At 48.4% G+C, this 16314-nt stretch overlaps 1 protein-coding gene across 3 annotated transcripts in view; it reads left to right on the top strand.

Moving 5' to 3' along the window:
* Positions 1–16314, top strand: part of Slc39a11 (solute carrier family 39 member 11) — a 410909-nt gene that overhangs the window by 340587 nt on the left and 54008 nt on the right. For all 3 annotated transcript variants that reach the window (XM_036196367.1, XM_036196368.1, XM_036196366.1), the window contains exon 7: positions 3680–3749. In XM_036196367.1, coding sequence (XP_036052260.1) covers positions 3680–3749 — 70 coding nt within the window. The remainder of the gene's footprint in view (positions 1–3679; positions 3750–16314) is intronic.

The following is a 16314-nucleotide window of genomic DNA, read 5'->3' as shown; positions in this document are numbered from 1 at the left end:
ACGAAGGCTGTGGTGGCTACAGCAGCTTTCGCCTTGGTGCTCAGCTTGTCCTCCATGGGGCCTCTCCTGCAGCCAGCCATCCTCACTGGTCCAGGCAGTTATCTCCTCTTTGTATGGGGGGCTTATAGCAGAAGCTTCCTAATGATATTCCAGGCACATGAGCATCTTGTCTTAATTACTATCCTCATTTGCATTTTTGGTGGAACACCTGGGGTAGGAGTCGGGATTTTAACTCCCTTCCTTCCCCACCAGCGGTTGCTTCTCCCATCTGTTGATTCTCTAATTTATGTTCTTTCTGCGTGTGTAATTTATCTTAGCTTCTCATTCAACTCCTGCGGATCCCACCTTTGAGCACAATAACAAAAACCTTCTCTCCCCCAGTACCTTCCCCCCTTGCTTAATCCAGCGGGAACCTGAGCTAGCCGCGCCCCCTTCGAGGTCAGCCCCATGCTTTAGAGGCGTGACTCCCTTCCTTGGGTCTGCAAGAGAACAGTAAGGAAGGACCAGCCACTTTGGAGACCATCACTGAAAATTCTCTAGTGGATCGCCCCCTGCTGGTGGTTTGCCTGAGGTGCATCGCTGGCTGGGAGCTGAAGCATACATTCTGCAGGGAATGGAGCTGGTGTTTGGCATGCACAAGGCCATGCCACATCCATGAAAAAAAGCCAGATATCAAATAGCGTTCTGGGAATGATGACAGAGGGTGACATAGGTTCAAGACCAGTCCACCCCTCCACACGCTGGGTCACTTTACTCATCCTTTGTCCCATCCCAAAGTATCAGTGAGCATGCATATGTCACAGTGCTGTGCACTGAGCCAATCTCTGGTTTGGGTATTTTGATGATTAACTTATGCACCATTGGTGTGATTTACATTAAAATGACTAATTAGAAAAAAAAATTAACAGAGGAATCAAGCAGCTGTTGTTTATGGCTTTAGAGAACAATTTTTCCCCCAAAGGGAAGTATTTGAGTCTGGGGTCAATAAAAGCCTCAGTACCTTCCCATTTTTTGACTCCTGTCCTCAGCTGGCCAGAGTCCCAACAATCCAGTGTCACCCATGGGAGTGGGTTGGGGGCCTCATCTGTGTTGGTGCACCTTATGGCAGAGGACAGCAGTTTGGTAATGTCTGGGTGACATGAAGGTGAAGGCTGGCTGGGGGCAGCAACTTGAATGTCCCATCCCCCAGCTTGGTTTTCTCCTGGGTATGGTGTGGGCAACTCTGCAGAAAGAGGCTGCCCAGGACCTCAGCCATCCCCCTGCAGCTTGCCCTGAGCAGAAATTTCCTCCCTGCCTGCCCCATTTGGAAGCTTGCCATGAACTAATGGCATACTAATACTGGGTATATCTAGCCCTCTGCCTGGGATTGCGGCTTCCACTCCTGGTGGGAACATCTGGAGAAGAGGATAACACACAGATGTGGGGCCCAAGACTCTGGCTCTCAGAACCAGAATTTACCCTAGCCAGCACCCTGTCACCTTTGCCCTCTGCTCCAGAGCCTGGAGATGACAGTCACTGCTGATGATTCATGTAGCAGCCTGGCATACTGAGGATCATCAGCCCTCCACTTTTCTAAGGTAAAGGACTCTAGAAGATGAGGATTTTGAAACAAGGCCCTAGTAGGAAGCCATCATCAGCTTGGAGGAAACACTTGACAAGTGAGGATCAGCAGTTGGGCACTTTCCTCAGAGAAAGACTGAAGTGAATGAACTATAAAAACAAAATCTATTTTATTTCATTTTATATGCACAATTGTTTTGTCTGCATGTAGGTTGGTACATGCAGGTAAAACACTCATGCCTGCAGAGGCCAGAAGAGGACATCAGATCCCCTGGAACTGGAGTTACAGACTGTTGTGAGCCATCATGTGGGTACTGGAAATCAAACCCGGGACCTCTGCAAGAGCAACAAGTGCTCTGAACCACTGAGCCATCTCTCCAGCCCCGTGAATGAAGTTTTAATAAATTCACCTTTGAGGGCAATATAACTCACTGGCAGAGGGTTTACCTAGCCTTCTCAGGCCCCTGGATTCCATCCTCAACAGAACATCAACCAAAAAAAAAAAAAAAACAACCTTGGAATAATCTGGTGGCCTTGGCCCTGACTGGCTTAGCTGGCTTCTTTCCCCTAGAGCTTGCAGGTAGGAGTGTCTTGCTGACTTCTTGGCTTGTTGTCGTGTGTGTAGCATATGTTCTAGGGAAGCAAGGCTTTGAGGAGTCCCCAAGCCGCTGTGTGGTCTTAGGAAGAAATCCTCCCTCCAAACATGTGAATTTAGAAACTGGAAATGGCCCAGGCATCACTCCAGCTGGGACTTGGGGATCTCCTCTATTTCAGAAGGTCCTAGAACTCTGTATTCTAGGGTTAAGATATTCGATGCGAAACCAGAATCCCAAATTCTCAACCAGACTACCTATGACAACACAGGTCTTATGTGAAAGATTCACACAGGAGAGTGGACACAAAGGTAAAGTGAGGCACCAAGGAGTCATTGGTATCTTAGCAGGGTCACTGGGCTCCAACCCCCATGATAGCATCTTGCAGAACCATCCTGGGTCTTAGGTGAACTCTGTCCCTCACGTGGGACAGCCCAGCCTACTTATTCTGTATACCTCTAGGACTCTGTTGTTTGGCCCCAGTATCAGACCCACACCAACTGAACAGGACTCAAAGAAGCAAGCCGTTCAAAGGGACAGTGAGTCCTGAAGAAACACCAGTTCCTCTCTCTCATAAAAATGCTCCAGTGAGGCTCAAAAGGCCCTTGGTCTTGACCCAGCCAAGTACTGGAGGTTCTTCCTGCTTGGATCATAAGAGCATCACCTCCTCCACTGGGGGCTGGTGTCAGTGGGTACTGGTTCTTGCTCTGACCCAGGAGATACATGTGGAGTTACATCTGGGGAGCTTCTCTTCCTAAGGTGTGAGACGGATAAAGGAAGGGTTCTAGCATTCTGCTTACTTCTTACATGGATGCAGTTCAGGGGTACAGTCCATCATGGTGGGGGAGACATGGTGTCAGGAGCTTGAGGCAGCTGGTCACACGGCACCCACAGTCAGGAAGCAGAGGAAGATGACTATCTCTGCTCAGATCCTTTTCTCCTTTCTCCTTCTGGGGCCTGACCCTGCGGAAAGGAACTGCCCAGATTTAGGGTGGGCTTTCCCACCTCAACCTAAATGAAATAATGCCGCTGGGCTGAGTGTGGTGGCTCAGGTGGATCTCTGTGAGTTCAAGGCCAGCTGTGCCTACATAGTGAGTTCCAGGACAGCCAGGACTATATAGAGAGACCTTGTCTCAAAAGGGAAAAAAAAAAAAAGAAAAGGAAGGAAGGAAGGAAAGAAAGAAAGAATAATACCTCACAGATAATGCCAAGGGATTTGTTTCCATTGTAATTCTAAATTCCATCATGTTGACAATCCCTACTTCTCTCTCTCTCTCTCTCTCTCTCTCTCTCTCTCTCACTCACACACACACACACACACACACACACACACACACACACACACACACACACACACACACACACACACACCAAACAGGAGGCAGACTGGAGTCTATGAACCTAGATTTAAAATGCCACTGTTCCTGACACTGATTTTCTGTTATTTGCAGCCTGAAACAGCCCTACCTGATCCGAGGATGGCAGTGGAAGTGATCCCTAATCTCTGTGTCTCATGTCTATTTCAGAGGGTCTTGCTGTCGGTGTAGGATTTGGAGCTGTAGAAAAGACTGCATCTGCCACCTTCGAGAGTGCCAGGTAAGCCGGCGCCTGGAGCCTGGAACGTGGCCCTCACAGCCCTCAGGTCTCCACACTTACTTGGTACCTGGGTCAGCTGCTGGCACAAGCTTGCTAAGCATCTTCAGCCCCATTGTGGGGAAGAAGGAAGAAGTTCATGTGTGAGTGAAGTACTCAATCAGACAAGCGGGCTTGTATATAGTCTTTCTCGTGGGAGCCAGCTAACAAGTAGCCACTTTGCAAATGAAACCAAGATATAATAGCATGCTGTACTCTAAGCACATAATGTATAAAGATGAAGGAGAAGGGTTAGCAGAGGCAGCCATCAATGCTCTAAGGGGCTCCTTCCGTTTGGAAGCCTCCTTTTCTCTTGTCACTGGGCTTTTCTGGTCCCCCCGTTTTAGACTGTCTTCCCAGAAGGCTCACCCAATGACCCATTCTTAAATGTCAGTGTCCAGCAGTCTGTCCCTGAAGCATCCTCTCTTTCATCGCATGCACTCTCCCTGGCAACCTCCTCCATCCCTGTGACCTACTTTCCATCTCCTTGCTAGTGATGCCCACATCTAGCTCCAGCCTAATCCTGAGCTCCTTCCTGTGGGGCTGGCTGCCTTCTAGACATCTCTAGTCAGGTGTTTCTTAGAGTCTCCGTGCTCAGCTTTTTAAAGTTGAGCTTTACTGTCACTGTCCCTGGTCTATGGGCCCTGCGCTCCTTTGGGGTTGCCTTCCGCCAGCTTGTATTTTGCCAGCCAGGCCAAACCCACTGTCCTCCTCACTGCCTAAGTTCTCTCCTCCTTCTCTAGGCTGCCAGACCTGCTGAGTTCTTCCTCTTACTTGACTCTGTTGAGTCCAGCAGGGCCTTGGTGTGGGTATGGCCTCAAATCCCATGATATCATTGAGACCTCATGTGATAAACCCCACAGGGTCCACCCACAGTCACAAAGGTGACTACTCCGTCCTCCAGGCTGAAGGCCAGCAGGATGGGCTCTCTCATCCAAGGACCACCTTTAGAGTGGAAATAACAGGATGGAGGTATCTGGGAATGGTGCACACTGGGGCAACTTAAAACACTCACTGCCTAAAAGCACCTAAATTCACGAGTACTTGAAATGTAATTTAAGGGCTGGAAAGCTAGCTCAGTTTGTAAAATGTCTCTTTTACAAGAATGAAGATCTGAGTTTGGTCCCCAGAACCTATGGAGCAGAGAAGCTAGTCCGCATGGTGTATACTTGTAATCTTGGCACTGAGGAGGCAGAGACAGGAGGGTCCCTGGGGCTAGCTGACCAGCCAGCTTAGCCTAATCAATGAGTGCAGGCTAATGAGACACCATGTCTCAAAAACAAAATGGTGGGCAATGCCCAGGTAACAACACTCTTAAGGTTGTCTTCTGGCCTCCACATGCACAGGAACACGCATGCATGTACCCCCAAAACATGACCACACACATCACACACACCCCTCAAGTCCGATGGGTCAGAGTATTTAGCTCATTGCCTTCAGGAAGCCCTTCGGCTCCCCACCCCCACACAGTGCAGCCCTCCTGTGAAGACCAGCCCTATGTCTACTGGCCGGGTATGTCAAGAGGAATTTGCTACATTACCCCTTTTCCATCTTTGCACTAGGCCTTTTTACACCCCTGGAAGACTGAGATCACATTTGCCTTTGTATCTGTGTCCCAGATGCCACAGAGCCCTGTGGGTTAAATGCCCTCACGGTCAGACTCTGCATCCTAAGCCTATATGTGAAAAGTATGTTTGCTCCATGAAGCCCCAAACTTCAAGGGCACTGTCAGGTTCTAGGTTGAAGTATGTCCTACTCATTCTTCCTGCCTCTTGGACCCCTAAGCCATTTTCACTTTAGCCTCTTGGTAAAAATGATGCTGTTTGTAAAAATCAAATCAGAACATGGATGGGGGAAGGAAAGAAGGACCTTTAGAATGTAAGAAATATCACCAAAACCAAACCAAAACAAAAATAAACAGCCAAGGGCTAATGATGACTCATGGCATCCACAGACTACTCTGCTCCCAAGTCCTGGGAGAGGGCAGGCTTGGCCCTCTGTCCTTTTGATGTGGCCAGTTGAACTTGGCTTCATCAGACCATGAGAACCTCCAGGGTCAGACAGTGTCCCCAGGTCTGAGAGCCCCGAGGAGCTGACCTTACAAGCATTCAGAGACCAAGCTCTCCCAGAAATGGGAGGCCACATGTGCCCCACGAGACCAGTGCCTGCAAGTGACAGCCATGTCCCCAGGCACTGTACTCACAGGCCAGGCTCTGTCTGGTGGCACCATGCCCCCATGACATCTTGATATCCACTCCGATCGATCTCCCTCTCTGCTGTCACCTGCTCTTTCTGCCAGCCTTTGTGAATATTCCTCAAGGAAATGGAACAAAAACATTTCCAACACATCCTCTCTGAGTTACATTACTCCTCCACAGGCCTCCACAGCTGGTGGTGGGGCGGCAGGTCTCCACAGGTGGGGGTGGGGCGGCAGGCCTCAGCGTTTTCAGCTACATGAGCTGCGCTGCTATACTGACATCACTAGGTGCTTCTTAGGTCCCCACAGGTCACTCAGCCCTGGTAATGGTAGGGACAGAGTTGTTGGCGATCTGCTGCCACCATGGCTACCACCACACATCCAGAGTTTGAGGGAGTGTAAAACTTGAAGAAGTGAAGGAGGGGAAAGATGCCTCCAACCTTCGGCCCAGCTCCCCCATGGAAACCCCACTCGGGGTTTACCAGATTACTGCCTTTCTCCGGGACCTGCATTCTTACTCCTGGGTGACAGACACAGAATGGGCTCCTAGACACAGGCTTGTTAACCCTTTCTGCTTCAGCTCATGCTTTAGACCAGTGGTTCTCAACCTTCCTAATGCTGTGACCCTTTAATACAGTTCCACATGGTGTGGTGACTCCCAACCATAAAATTATTTTTGTTGCTACTTCATAATTGTAATTTTGCTACTGTTATGAATTGTAATGTAAATATCTGAAATGCAGGATATCTGATATGCGACCCCAAAGGGGTCATGACCCACAGCTTGAGAATCACTGCTTTAGATGGCTTCTCATGGGAAGAGAGGTGGTGGTGAGTGTGAATCTGGCCCTCTGGCAGCCACAGGTGGGGGAGGAAAGCTTGATGAGCTGCAGATGGGCAGGCGGTGCCTATGATCTCTGAGGCTGTAGAGGCCAAACCAAGCCCATGGTTAGGCCTGTGGGGTGCTTGTTTATGCAGTGTGCTTGAGGGAGGTGGCTTCTGATTGTCTCCTCATGCTGGGGCTTTTGAGCCTGTGCTGTATGTGGAATCTAAAAAAGCAGGCTGCAGGAGCATCCGTGTGCCCTGCCAGGGTCCTGCCTTGGATTACCACCTGCAACTTCTGCATGCTCCGTTATGGCAGGTCCCCCCCGCCCCCCCCCCACTTGTTAGTTTTCCCTTTGTCAGGAAAGGAGATGGCAGTCAACTGTAAGATGACAAACATGACCACGGTTCTTAGGTGAACACGCTGGTGAAACCAAGATGTCCCCAGCATTGAACAAGGCAGCAGAGGTGGGGTGTGGTGGCACTGAGTAGGCGACTCTGCACCTGTTCCCTGTCTGGAGTATCCTAAACTCACCCAGTGCTTCATTTGGGCCCTAAATAAAGACCTTAAATTTTAGGTTCTTGCGGAAGCTGCAGATGCTGAGTCTTCTGAGCTCTCTTGATCTACATGCATTCATTCATTCATTCATTCATTCACTCACTCACTCATCTGTGTGCACTTCAGTGGGCACAAGTGCATCCCCCATGTTGTGCCAGCCATTGTGAAAAACACAGTTGTATAAAACTTCCAAGTAGTGTGGAAAGTGCCCCAGTCCTTCCAGTGACAGGGTAAACTCAGCTGGCGTAGATGTCCCTTCTCAAAGGAAGCAAGCAACACTAATTGTGTCCATGGACTAGAGAAGAGAAATACTCCTGTGAAGGGCTCCAAAGGCCAGGTGGTGAGTGGCTTCAGAGCTTGGGAGAGATTTGAGGACATGCAGACATGGCCTTTGCTGTGGGGTTCAGGAGCTGAGACAGTCCAGGCATATAGATAAGGATCAGACATACTACCTGCCTATGTAAGGGGCTATAAAATGCCCCATGGTCCAGGAACTTGCGTGGGAAATGTGCTCTCTTTCCAGGATCTCAGGTGGAGAGGGGATATATAGGAAAGTATCTATAAGATATCAGAACCTTAGGCCTGCACTGCACAAGGCTGTAGAATACAGATTATGTGCTCTGTCTTGTCCCAGAAGCCACAAATAAAGAAGCCAATATCCAGGATGCTTCCAGATAGACACTTAAGTACAGATAAGAACACAGTGAGGGGACTGGAGAGGTGACTCCGTGGTTAACAGCGCACTTCCTGCTCTTGGGGAGGACCAGAGTTCAGTTCAGTTCCCAGCACCCATGTCAGGTGGCTTACCACTGCCTATGACTCCAGCTTGACTGAGCCCTAGGAGCTCTCTGGCTTCTTCAGGCACTCATCCAACCACCTACACACACACACACACACACACACACACACACACACACACACACACACACTAATAATTACAACAGAACATAAAATATTTTTTTAAAAAACCACTAAAACAAAAATAAAATAGAGACAAAACTCAGTTAAGAGAAGAAAAAAACCACCAAGGAAAAATCACATCTGTAAAACTACAGGTGTGAAAAAGTCATCAAATCCATGTGACCTGCCTCTGTCAAATTCTCAGTATCATCAGAATTGAGGACCCTTGGAGACACAGTCCAGGGCAGGCCAGAGAGATGGCATATAAGGTGCTGTCCTGATTGGGATCCCAGAGACATTGGGAAAAATTGACAAGAATCTACATCTGCTTTGCCATGTGAGGCAGTAATGTCTCACTGAGGAATATGAACCCTTTTACATAGACATCAAGAGCTGGTGAGCTGAGGGGCTGAAGGGATGGCTCCATGTCAAAAGTGCTTGCTGTACAAGCATGACAACCTGGGTTCAGATCCCAGGCACCCACATACAAAACAGGGCAGGGTGGCACACATCTGGAATCCCAGAGTTGAGGGCTGGAGACAGGTGGATCTTGGGAGCTCCCTGGTCAGCAAGTGTAGCAAACAATGTAAACTCCAGGTTCAGTGAGAGACTCTGTCTTAAAAAATAAGGTGGAGAGATAAGGGGAAGGTACCTGAAATCACCCTCATACCTCATACAAAAGAATCTGACAGCTGGATAGGAGGCATGTAGTGTGTGTGTGTGTGTGTGTGTGTGTGTGTGTGTGTGTGTGTGTGTGTGTGGTCTCGGAGCTTCTCCACATAGCTAAAGATAATCTAAAGTAAACACTATTTTGAGGTTGCAAAAATGAAGGATGCTTTTTAACATTTAGTGAAAAATAGAGATCCAACCATCAGCCAGTAGTTCTGCAGCCAAACAGGGAGGTCTGAAAAGCCCCAGTGCAGACGCTGATAAAAACAAAGCAGACACAAAGCAGAGTTTCAGCTCCGCTCCTGAGGTGGGGAGCTGCGGAAGGGATGGAGGAATGTTGTATGAAAGGGGAGCAGACCGCAGGACGATGTGATGTGTGAGCTCTGATGGTTTAAACGCAAACCAGGCTGGAACCATGAGGAGAGAAGCTGAAACTGCGGTCTTGTGGGGAGCACAGTGTCTCTTTGGGAGGCTTGTTAAGAGCATGGCTGAAAAGTGAACAGAACGGAGAGCAGGCATTGTATCCTGCATCAGCACAAGTGGCAGCTCACTAAAGCTGGGAAACCTGGAGCACTCTGCACAGCCACAGGCAGCTCAACAGGTTGGAGAGTGTCTTTTCCAAGTGACTCTGCTCTAAACTCTCTGCGACAACTGGCTTCTACTTCTTCCAGGTAGCGGTCTGGTCTCAGAGTCTTCTTATAGCTCCTCTCCCCTGAGCCTCTTCTTAATAGCTAAAGTTGAGCCTTTGTGACGCAGCTTCCTGTGAAAAGAGATGCTCAGTTTTCATTGTTTACTCTAGCAAGGAGGGGCCTAATGAATCTGGTCCATTTCAGGGACTTCCTGCAGCTGTTTTGACTTGTTTGCCTTCCTGTTTAAAGAGCTTCCTTATGGGATGGAATGTTTTAATCTTGGAGGAAACTGTTACATGATAGTCCTCTCCTCCCACTTTAATTGAAGTAGTCTCTGGTTCATCACAGCATACACTAGGCTACCCTGCCCATGAGCTTTCAAAATTCCACTCTCTCTGCCCCCTCAGCCTGCCAGTCATGCTGGGATTATGAACGTGCTACCATGTCTGGCCTTATTCATATTCTGGGGATTCAAACCTAGGTCCTCAATGCTTGCACAGCAAGCACTTTTCCCACTGAGCCATAATGTCAGCCCTGAAACCATGTCTTTATTAAGCACACATGCTCATTTCCCAAAGTAGATCGGTGCCGTGCCGCAGAGCCATTATCACTTGGGTCATCATCATCATATCACATTATCAGACTTGAGTGTGATATTGTTGATCATCATTAACAGAAGCAGTAGACAACATAATTTGTGAGTGGGCATTTAAACCAGAAGCAGAATTCAGATCAGATCAACATAATCTAAGCTGCAGGGAGTGATGGAAACCAGACCATCTATGAGACTCAGAACAGGGAGAGTCTTTTACAGTTGTGGTATGAATTGCAGCCAAGTCTAAAGGCAGCAAGCTGCAATACATGGGACTGATGCTGGAGGATGCAGTAAGTAACCGGAGGAAGCCCCCAACGGGTTCTCAGGGCAGCTGGACAGATGTTCTCAAGATAGACTCCCCTCGTGCTCACAGAAAGGAAGCTGAAAGAATTCCAGGGAGGCAGGTTGAAGACCAAGCGTATCACCCACCCAGTGGCCTGACGCCACCCTGCCTTGGTGCAGACTCGGGACAGAGCCCCAGAGGTGCTGGAAGCAGCCATCTGCCTAAGCTGGGATGGCTTGGGGAGGTGGGAAGAGGATGCGGGAGCCATGGGAAGGATTTCACTACAGAACAAGATGACCTCAAAGAACAAACTCCAGTAACCCTGAAGAAAGGGAGGGCTACGGTGCTGAGGAGAGGAAAAAGGAAAACTCCCCAGCGGAGGAGTTTAACACAGACCACAAATGTCGTTAGTTTAGAAGGGGCATTTCAAGATCAGGTGTCAAGGAGCCATGGTGAATCATGAGACAACAATGGGAAAAAAGAAGGGCTGATGTGAATCAGGGAGCTATTCAGCACACTCAGACTGCCGCCCTGCAAATAGTCCCATCCTCTCGAAGGAGGCTGGTAGTTCCCAGCCAGCCTCTCTAGGAAGCAATTGACGACATTCTACCGAGTTCTATGTTGTTGAGCCGGATGGCAGTTAAAGTAGATGTGTTGTCAAAGCAGTGTGTGTGTGTGTGTGTGTGTGTGTGTGTGTGTGTGTGTGTGTGTGTGTGTTGGGGGGGATGGAGGGCAGGACACCTTACAAAAGTCAGTTCTCTCCTTCCACCATTTGAGTCCTGGGGATCAAACTCAGGTCATGAGGCTTGGCAGCCAGTGCCCTTACCCACTGAGACATCCCACCATCCCTTAATGCAATTTTTTTTTTTTAACTTCTGACTTCCAGTGGGTTCATCATTATTCTAGAGGGATGTGTACACAGACACAGCTAACCAAGTTTGGCTCAGCACCTGTTTATGTAAATAGAGCTTTATTGAAACACAGATTAATCAGTTTCTATACATGCTCTCTCTGGCTCCTTGGCTCCATAGGCTGAGTGAGTAGGTGACATAGACTTCTTAAGGCTGAAAATATTTTCTGACTTTTTACATAAAGGTCATGGACTTAGATAGAGTGGACCCATTCCTTAGTTTGGACCCAAGTTCATCATTGAGCCCTTGGGTGCCAAACTGTCTCTTCATGACCATTGGGGGCCATTTGCAATGCATCTTGTGGTGGAGTCTCGCCGTACCTGCACTGTGAGCCTTCACCACCAGCAGAGAAGTAAATAGTAAATATTGCAATAAGGTACTTTCTTCCGTTCCCACCATTGCTGTGACCTCTTAAGGCAAGAGACACAGAAAGGCAGGGGCACCTAGCCTAGAATCGATGTGTCGCTCCTGCCACCAGGTGCCGATGTGCTGTTACTGCTCTCCTTATCTCGCCCAGTGCTGTTGCTGAGTCTGCTGTAGGGCAGTTTTCCTTCTGAAATCAGTAGTCAGCATGGATATGGGGGCACATACCTATAGTTCTATCGCTTTGAAAACTGAGGTAGGAGTATTTTATAAGTTCAGGGCCAGCCTTGGCTACATATAAATTATCAGTGAACTGTCTACCTAGCAAGGGCCTGTCTCAAAAAGGGAAAGAAGGCTGGCCAAGGATGTAGCTCAGTCATCAGAGTGTGTAGCACGCACAGAGCCCTGGGATCAACCCCAGCATGGATTGGACTAGGTATGGTGGGGCATGCCTGTACATCCCAGCACTCAGGAGGTGAAGAGAGGAAGGTAAGTTCAGGGTCATCCTAAGCTATGTAGTGAGTTTGAGTCTAGCCTGGGACACACGAGACACTGTCTTAAGAAAAAAAAAAAAAGTGTCCCCTGAGTCAAGAAGACTCAGCCAATCCTGAGCAGCCTATGGGCCAAGGAAAACACTCTTTGGCTTGGCTTGGCTTTCTGATCTGGTCCCCTGGTGGTTTCTTTTGACTTCAACCACAAAGAAATTCTGAAGACCATATGTCCTTGGGGAGTTTGATGATGAAAGCAATTTTCCTTTCATAAGTATCATTAAGAGGAGACCACACCCTCATCCCTCACTTCATAGTGAACATAATTCAAACCAGCAGGGAGAGCAAAGGCACTTAATGCTTAAACACTGTGCTTTGCACTCACATTTCCAGCCTGGGCTAGGGGCGTTTATAGTCTCTGAACTCCTGGACTGATGGGTTCAGCAGGTGTCCTGGTGCAGGGCCATGCAGAGTGGATGCTGCTGCCTGCAGACTGACCATGTACCTCGAACAACCCACAGAAGCATATCCCCAAGGGCTAGTTGCATGCATTTCATGCTGCATGTCCAGGCTGGCTACTGGTGCCCGGTGTCCAAACACTTCATCAAGGATGTCTGGTGGGTTAGTCTGCATTCAGAGCTCACTTGCTCAGTTAAGACCAACTTTCAAGTTTGTGTCTGCTAGCATATCAGAGCAGAGGTAGGAAACGACACAAATCTTTTCTTTTGACTTATGAAATGCAAACATTGCTGTATGGCCAATTATGTAAGACAGGAGTCATTAATTAACCATTTGTTAAGATTTTTTTAAAAAATAGCAATGGTATGTTTTCCTGATTCACTGAGCATCTTTTCGGGAACGACCCATGATAATTGCCTCCCAGCAAAGATTACGTAGCTGCGTGTGTGATTGCCCCTACATACACCAAGTCCATGTGCCTTTTGGGCCATTCCAGGGAGACCCTCTCTTCCTCTGGGTGGTTGATCTTGAGCTGTTCATGCTCTCCGACTTGAGCTTCCCTGGATGTGTTCTCGAGACTCAGGTGTGGCAGGTGAGCTAGCATGAGGGCGTGTAGGCAACCAGAGCATGGTAATGCCTTTCACCCCATCACCCCCTCTCCTCTTCACAGCCCTTCACTCTCCCCTGCTTCTGTTCTTCATCTGGCCTCGAAGATCCTGCTCTCAGTCTCTAAGTGAGCAAGCTTTCTCTCGAATCCATCCAACTGTCATCGCTGGAGTTCTTGAGTGGTCCACAATCCCTTTCCTTCAAGTTTCCTTTCCAGGCCACAGTGGCATTTTTAAATGGCCCACAGCGCCACCATGTGGTGGTCTGGCATCCTAGCTCACTAGGTGAGGTAATAGGGAAGACGGAGACTTCAGGAGGCACTTGAGACAATTCTCTGAATTGCTGTTGGGCTTAAATAGAACTTCTACCTATATTGACTCTCTTCATATAACTACACCCTATGTATATATTACTATCTTTATCTTCTATCGATGTATCTGTCTTTCTGGCATCTGTGTCTGTAGGAGTTGGTAAACATTCCTTAGATGATTTGTAAAATAGCATTTTTATAGTCCTGCTACCTGGCTCTGAGTATTTCACACCTCATTTAGTTCATCACAGAACAGATTCATCATTGTTGCTCCTTCTCCCAAGAATTAAAATAGATCTTTTCTATGATGCTCTATGAAGAGACCAATAGAGTGGGGAGTTATTCTAATCAAGGAAAGTGGAAATGTGGGGCCTCAGAGCCCCCAAAAGTCAATTCAGCTTTTCTTTTTGTCATTGTGACACGTTAGTGTTCTAGTGACTTTAACACAATTGTTTCTTTTCTGTGTGTGAGTGCTTTGCCTGCATGTTTGTGTACCAGGTGCCCACAGAGGTCAGAGCAGGACATTGGATCCTCTAGAACTGGAGTCATGGATGGTTGTGAGGCACCAGGTGATTGCTGGGAATTGAACCCAGGTCCTCTGCAAGAGCAGTGAGTGCTTTTAACCACTGAGCCATCTCCCTGCCCCATGTGACTGTTCATCAATCTTGGATAGTAACAGACGTTGGTCTGACCTGAGTTGACCATAGCTCAGAGGGTTCTTATGAACCATCTCAGATAATAAGGTGTCAGATCCCTTATGCACCTACACGGCATCCCTTTGATCCCCAGGCCCCATCTTTTTGGAGAATGATAATATGAGCAACTATTCCAGCCATTTCTAGTAGAAAAATACACTTATGGTCAAGGACTTATGGGTTTTAAGTGATCTTCAGAGACAAGCTTGCTTCTGAAGTTATGTTTTGTTTTTTCAATTGATGCTTTCAAGCAAGATTCTGGGTAGAATAGACATCCACTCCCAACACAGAACTCCCCCTTTGTGCTCAGAAGGAAGACCTTGATTAAGCCGGGGTGAAATAACAGCAGATGGCATATATGAGGAGCTGCTTGTCTATACCTGGCTCCTTCCTGAGTCCTGAGGCTCTTCCTCTGCCCTAATAAAGACAGCTCTGGCCCTAGATGTCTCTGTCTCCACCTTAGACACTGGAGAGACCTCTAGAAATCTCAGGCCTGGCTTGCCACTCAAGGTTGTTCTGCACTTCTCCATCATGGCTATATTTCTGTCTGTTTAAACTTCACGAAGATCCTTTCCAACTCTAGAGGTAGATCTTGAAGCCCAAGTGAGATTTGTAGGACTGTCCCATTTGTGTAGAAAACCTGAGTTCAAAGGATAAAGGCATCCAGGGGCTTGAAACAGAATAGGGATGTGCGAATCACCTGGGGACCCATCTCCAGGATCGGTGCGCTACCCAGGGCATCTCAGGCTCTGTCTGTTCACACACTGAGCCAGAGGTCAGAGAAAGGGGCACAGTGTAGAACTGAGCCCTCCCCACTCCAGCACTGCTGTGACCCACCAGGCAGAGCCTTGTGGGTAGACTAGCATCTTCATTTCTCTTAGACACACGCCCAAGAATGGACTTGCTGGGCTCTATGGCCATTCTATGTTTGACATTCTGTGGAGTTTTAAAAACTGCCTTATGAGTCAAAAGAGCAGGAATCTAATTAGACCAAGAGTTTCTCATGAATGCTTTAAAGTGCTGTTTCTCAAACACAGACGCATGCTCATCCCAAGAACCCATGATGCCCTGTGTCAGTATTGTACCACAGTTATGATGAGGATAGGTGTCTCTGGTGAGGACCTGCCAGGTACTCAGTATGAGTTGCTTTTTCTTCTAGTTAAAGTGGCAGGACCCACAAAAGAACTGAGGCCCTAAGGGGGATCCTATCCACAGACCTATCTTCAGTCAAGGGAAAAGCCAGGCCTTTGCCCTCGTCCCTGGCTAAGAGAGAGAGAGAGCATGGGGAGGGGGAGGGAGAAACAGAGACAGAGACAGACAGAGACAGACACAGACACAGAGACAGATGGGGAGTTGGTGGTGGGAAGCAGGCCTGACTTTCTACTGTATCTCTCTTATGGCAGATCCTTTGAAGGTGGGTGTGAAGGGGCATGCAGCAGAATATCCAAAGAGTGGGTTCAGAGCCTGGCTGGCTAAGGTGATGGGTGGCTTTTCTCTGTAAAGCTTGGGTAGCAGTAGCTACTGCAATGGAGGTGTCCCCACAATTATCCAAGTTTGTTTACAGAAAGCATCCACAATAGTTTGAGATAGGCATGCCGCAAGGCTTTATATGTTGTAGGAGAGAGCCAAGCCCCACGTCATCCCCAATCCCTGGCCAGCCCAAGCCCCAAAGCAAGTGCTCCACCCCTGCTCACACACAGGATCAGTACAGAGACAGCTTCTGCAGCGTGCAGAGCTCAGGCCCCGGTCTCTTGGTACAAGAGGTGATCTAGGTGTTTTCCTCAGGTACTGGTGTTGATTCCTGGCCTCGGCATCCTCCCTGGTTGCCCTCCAAGTACAGTTCAAAGCACCGCCTCCATGTAGAGTTGATGTGTTCCTTATCCCTTGCCCTGGCAGTTCCTGCCCAGTGTCCTTAACTTTCACCCAGGACCAGGCAGTGTGCTGGGTACCAGTGTCTTGCCCAGAAACCCACAAGCAACTTTAGAAGAGACAGTCCTGTGGCTGTCCAGAGTCTTTCTTTTGCTTCCCTAATTACCTGGACTC

Source organism: Onychomys torridus, chromosome 8 (genome assembly GCF_903995425.1).
Source record: "Onychomys torridus chromosome 8, mOncTor1.1, whole genome shotgun sequence".
NCBI classification, from domain to species: Eukaryota; Metazoa; Chordata; class Mammalia; order Rodentia; family Cricetidae; genus Onychomys; species Onychomys torridus.
Note: the sequence above shows the minus strand (reverse complement) of the source record. Positions and strands in the feature narration are given on the sequence as shown.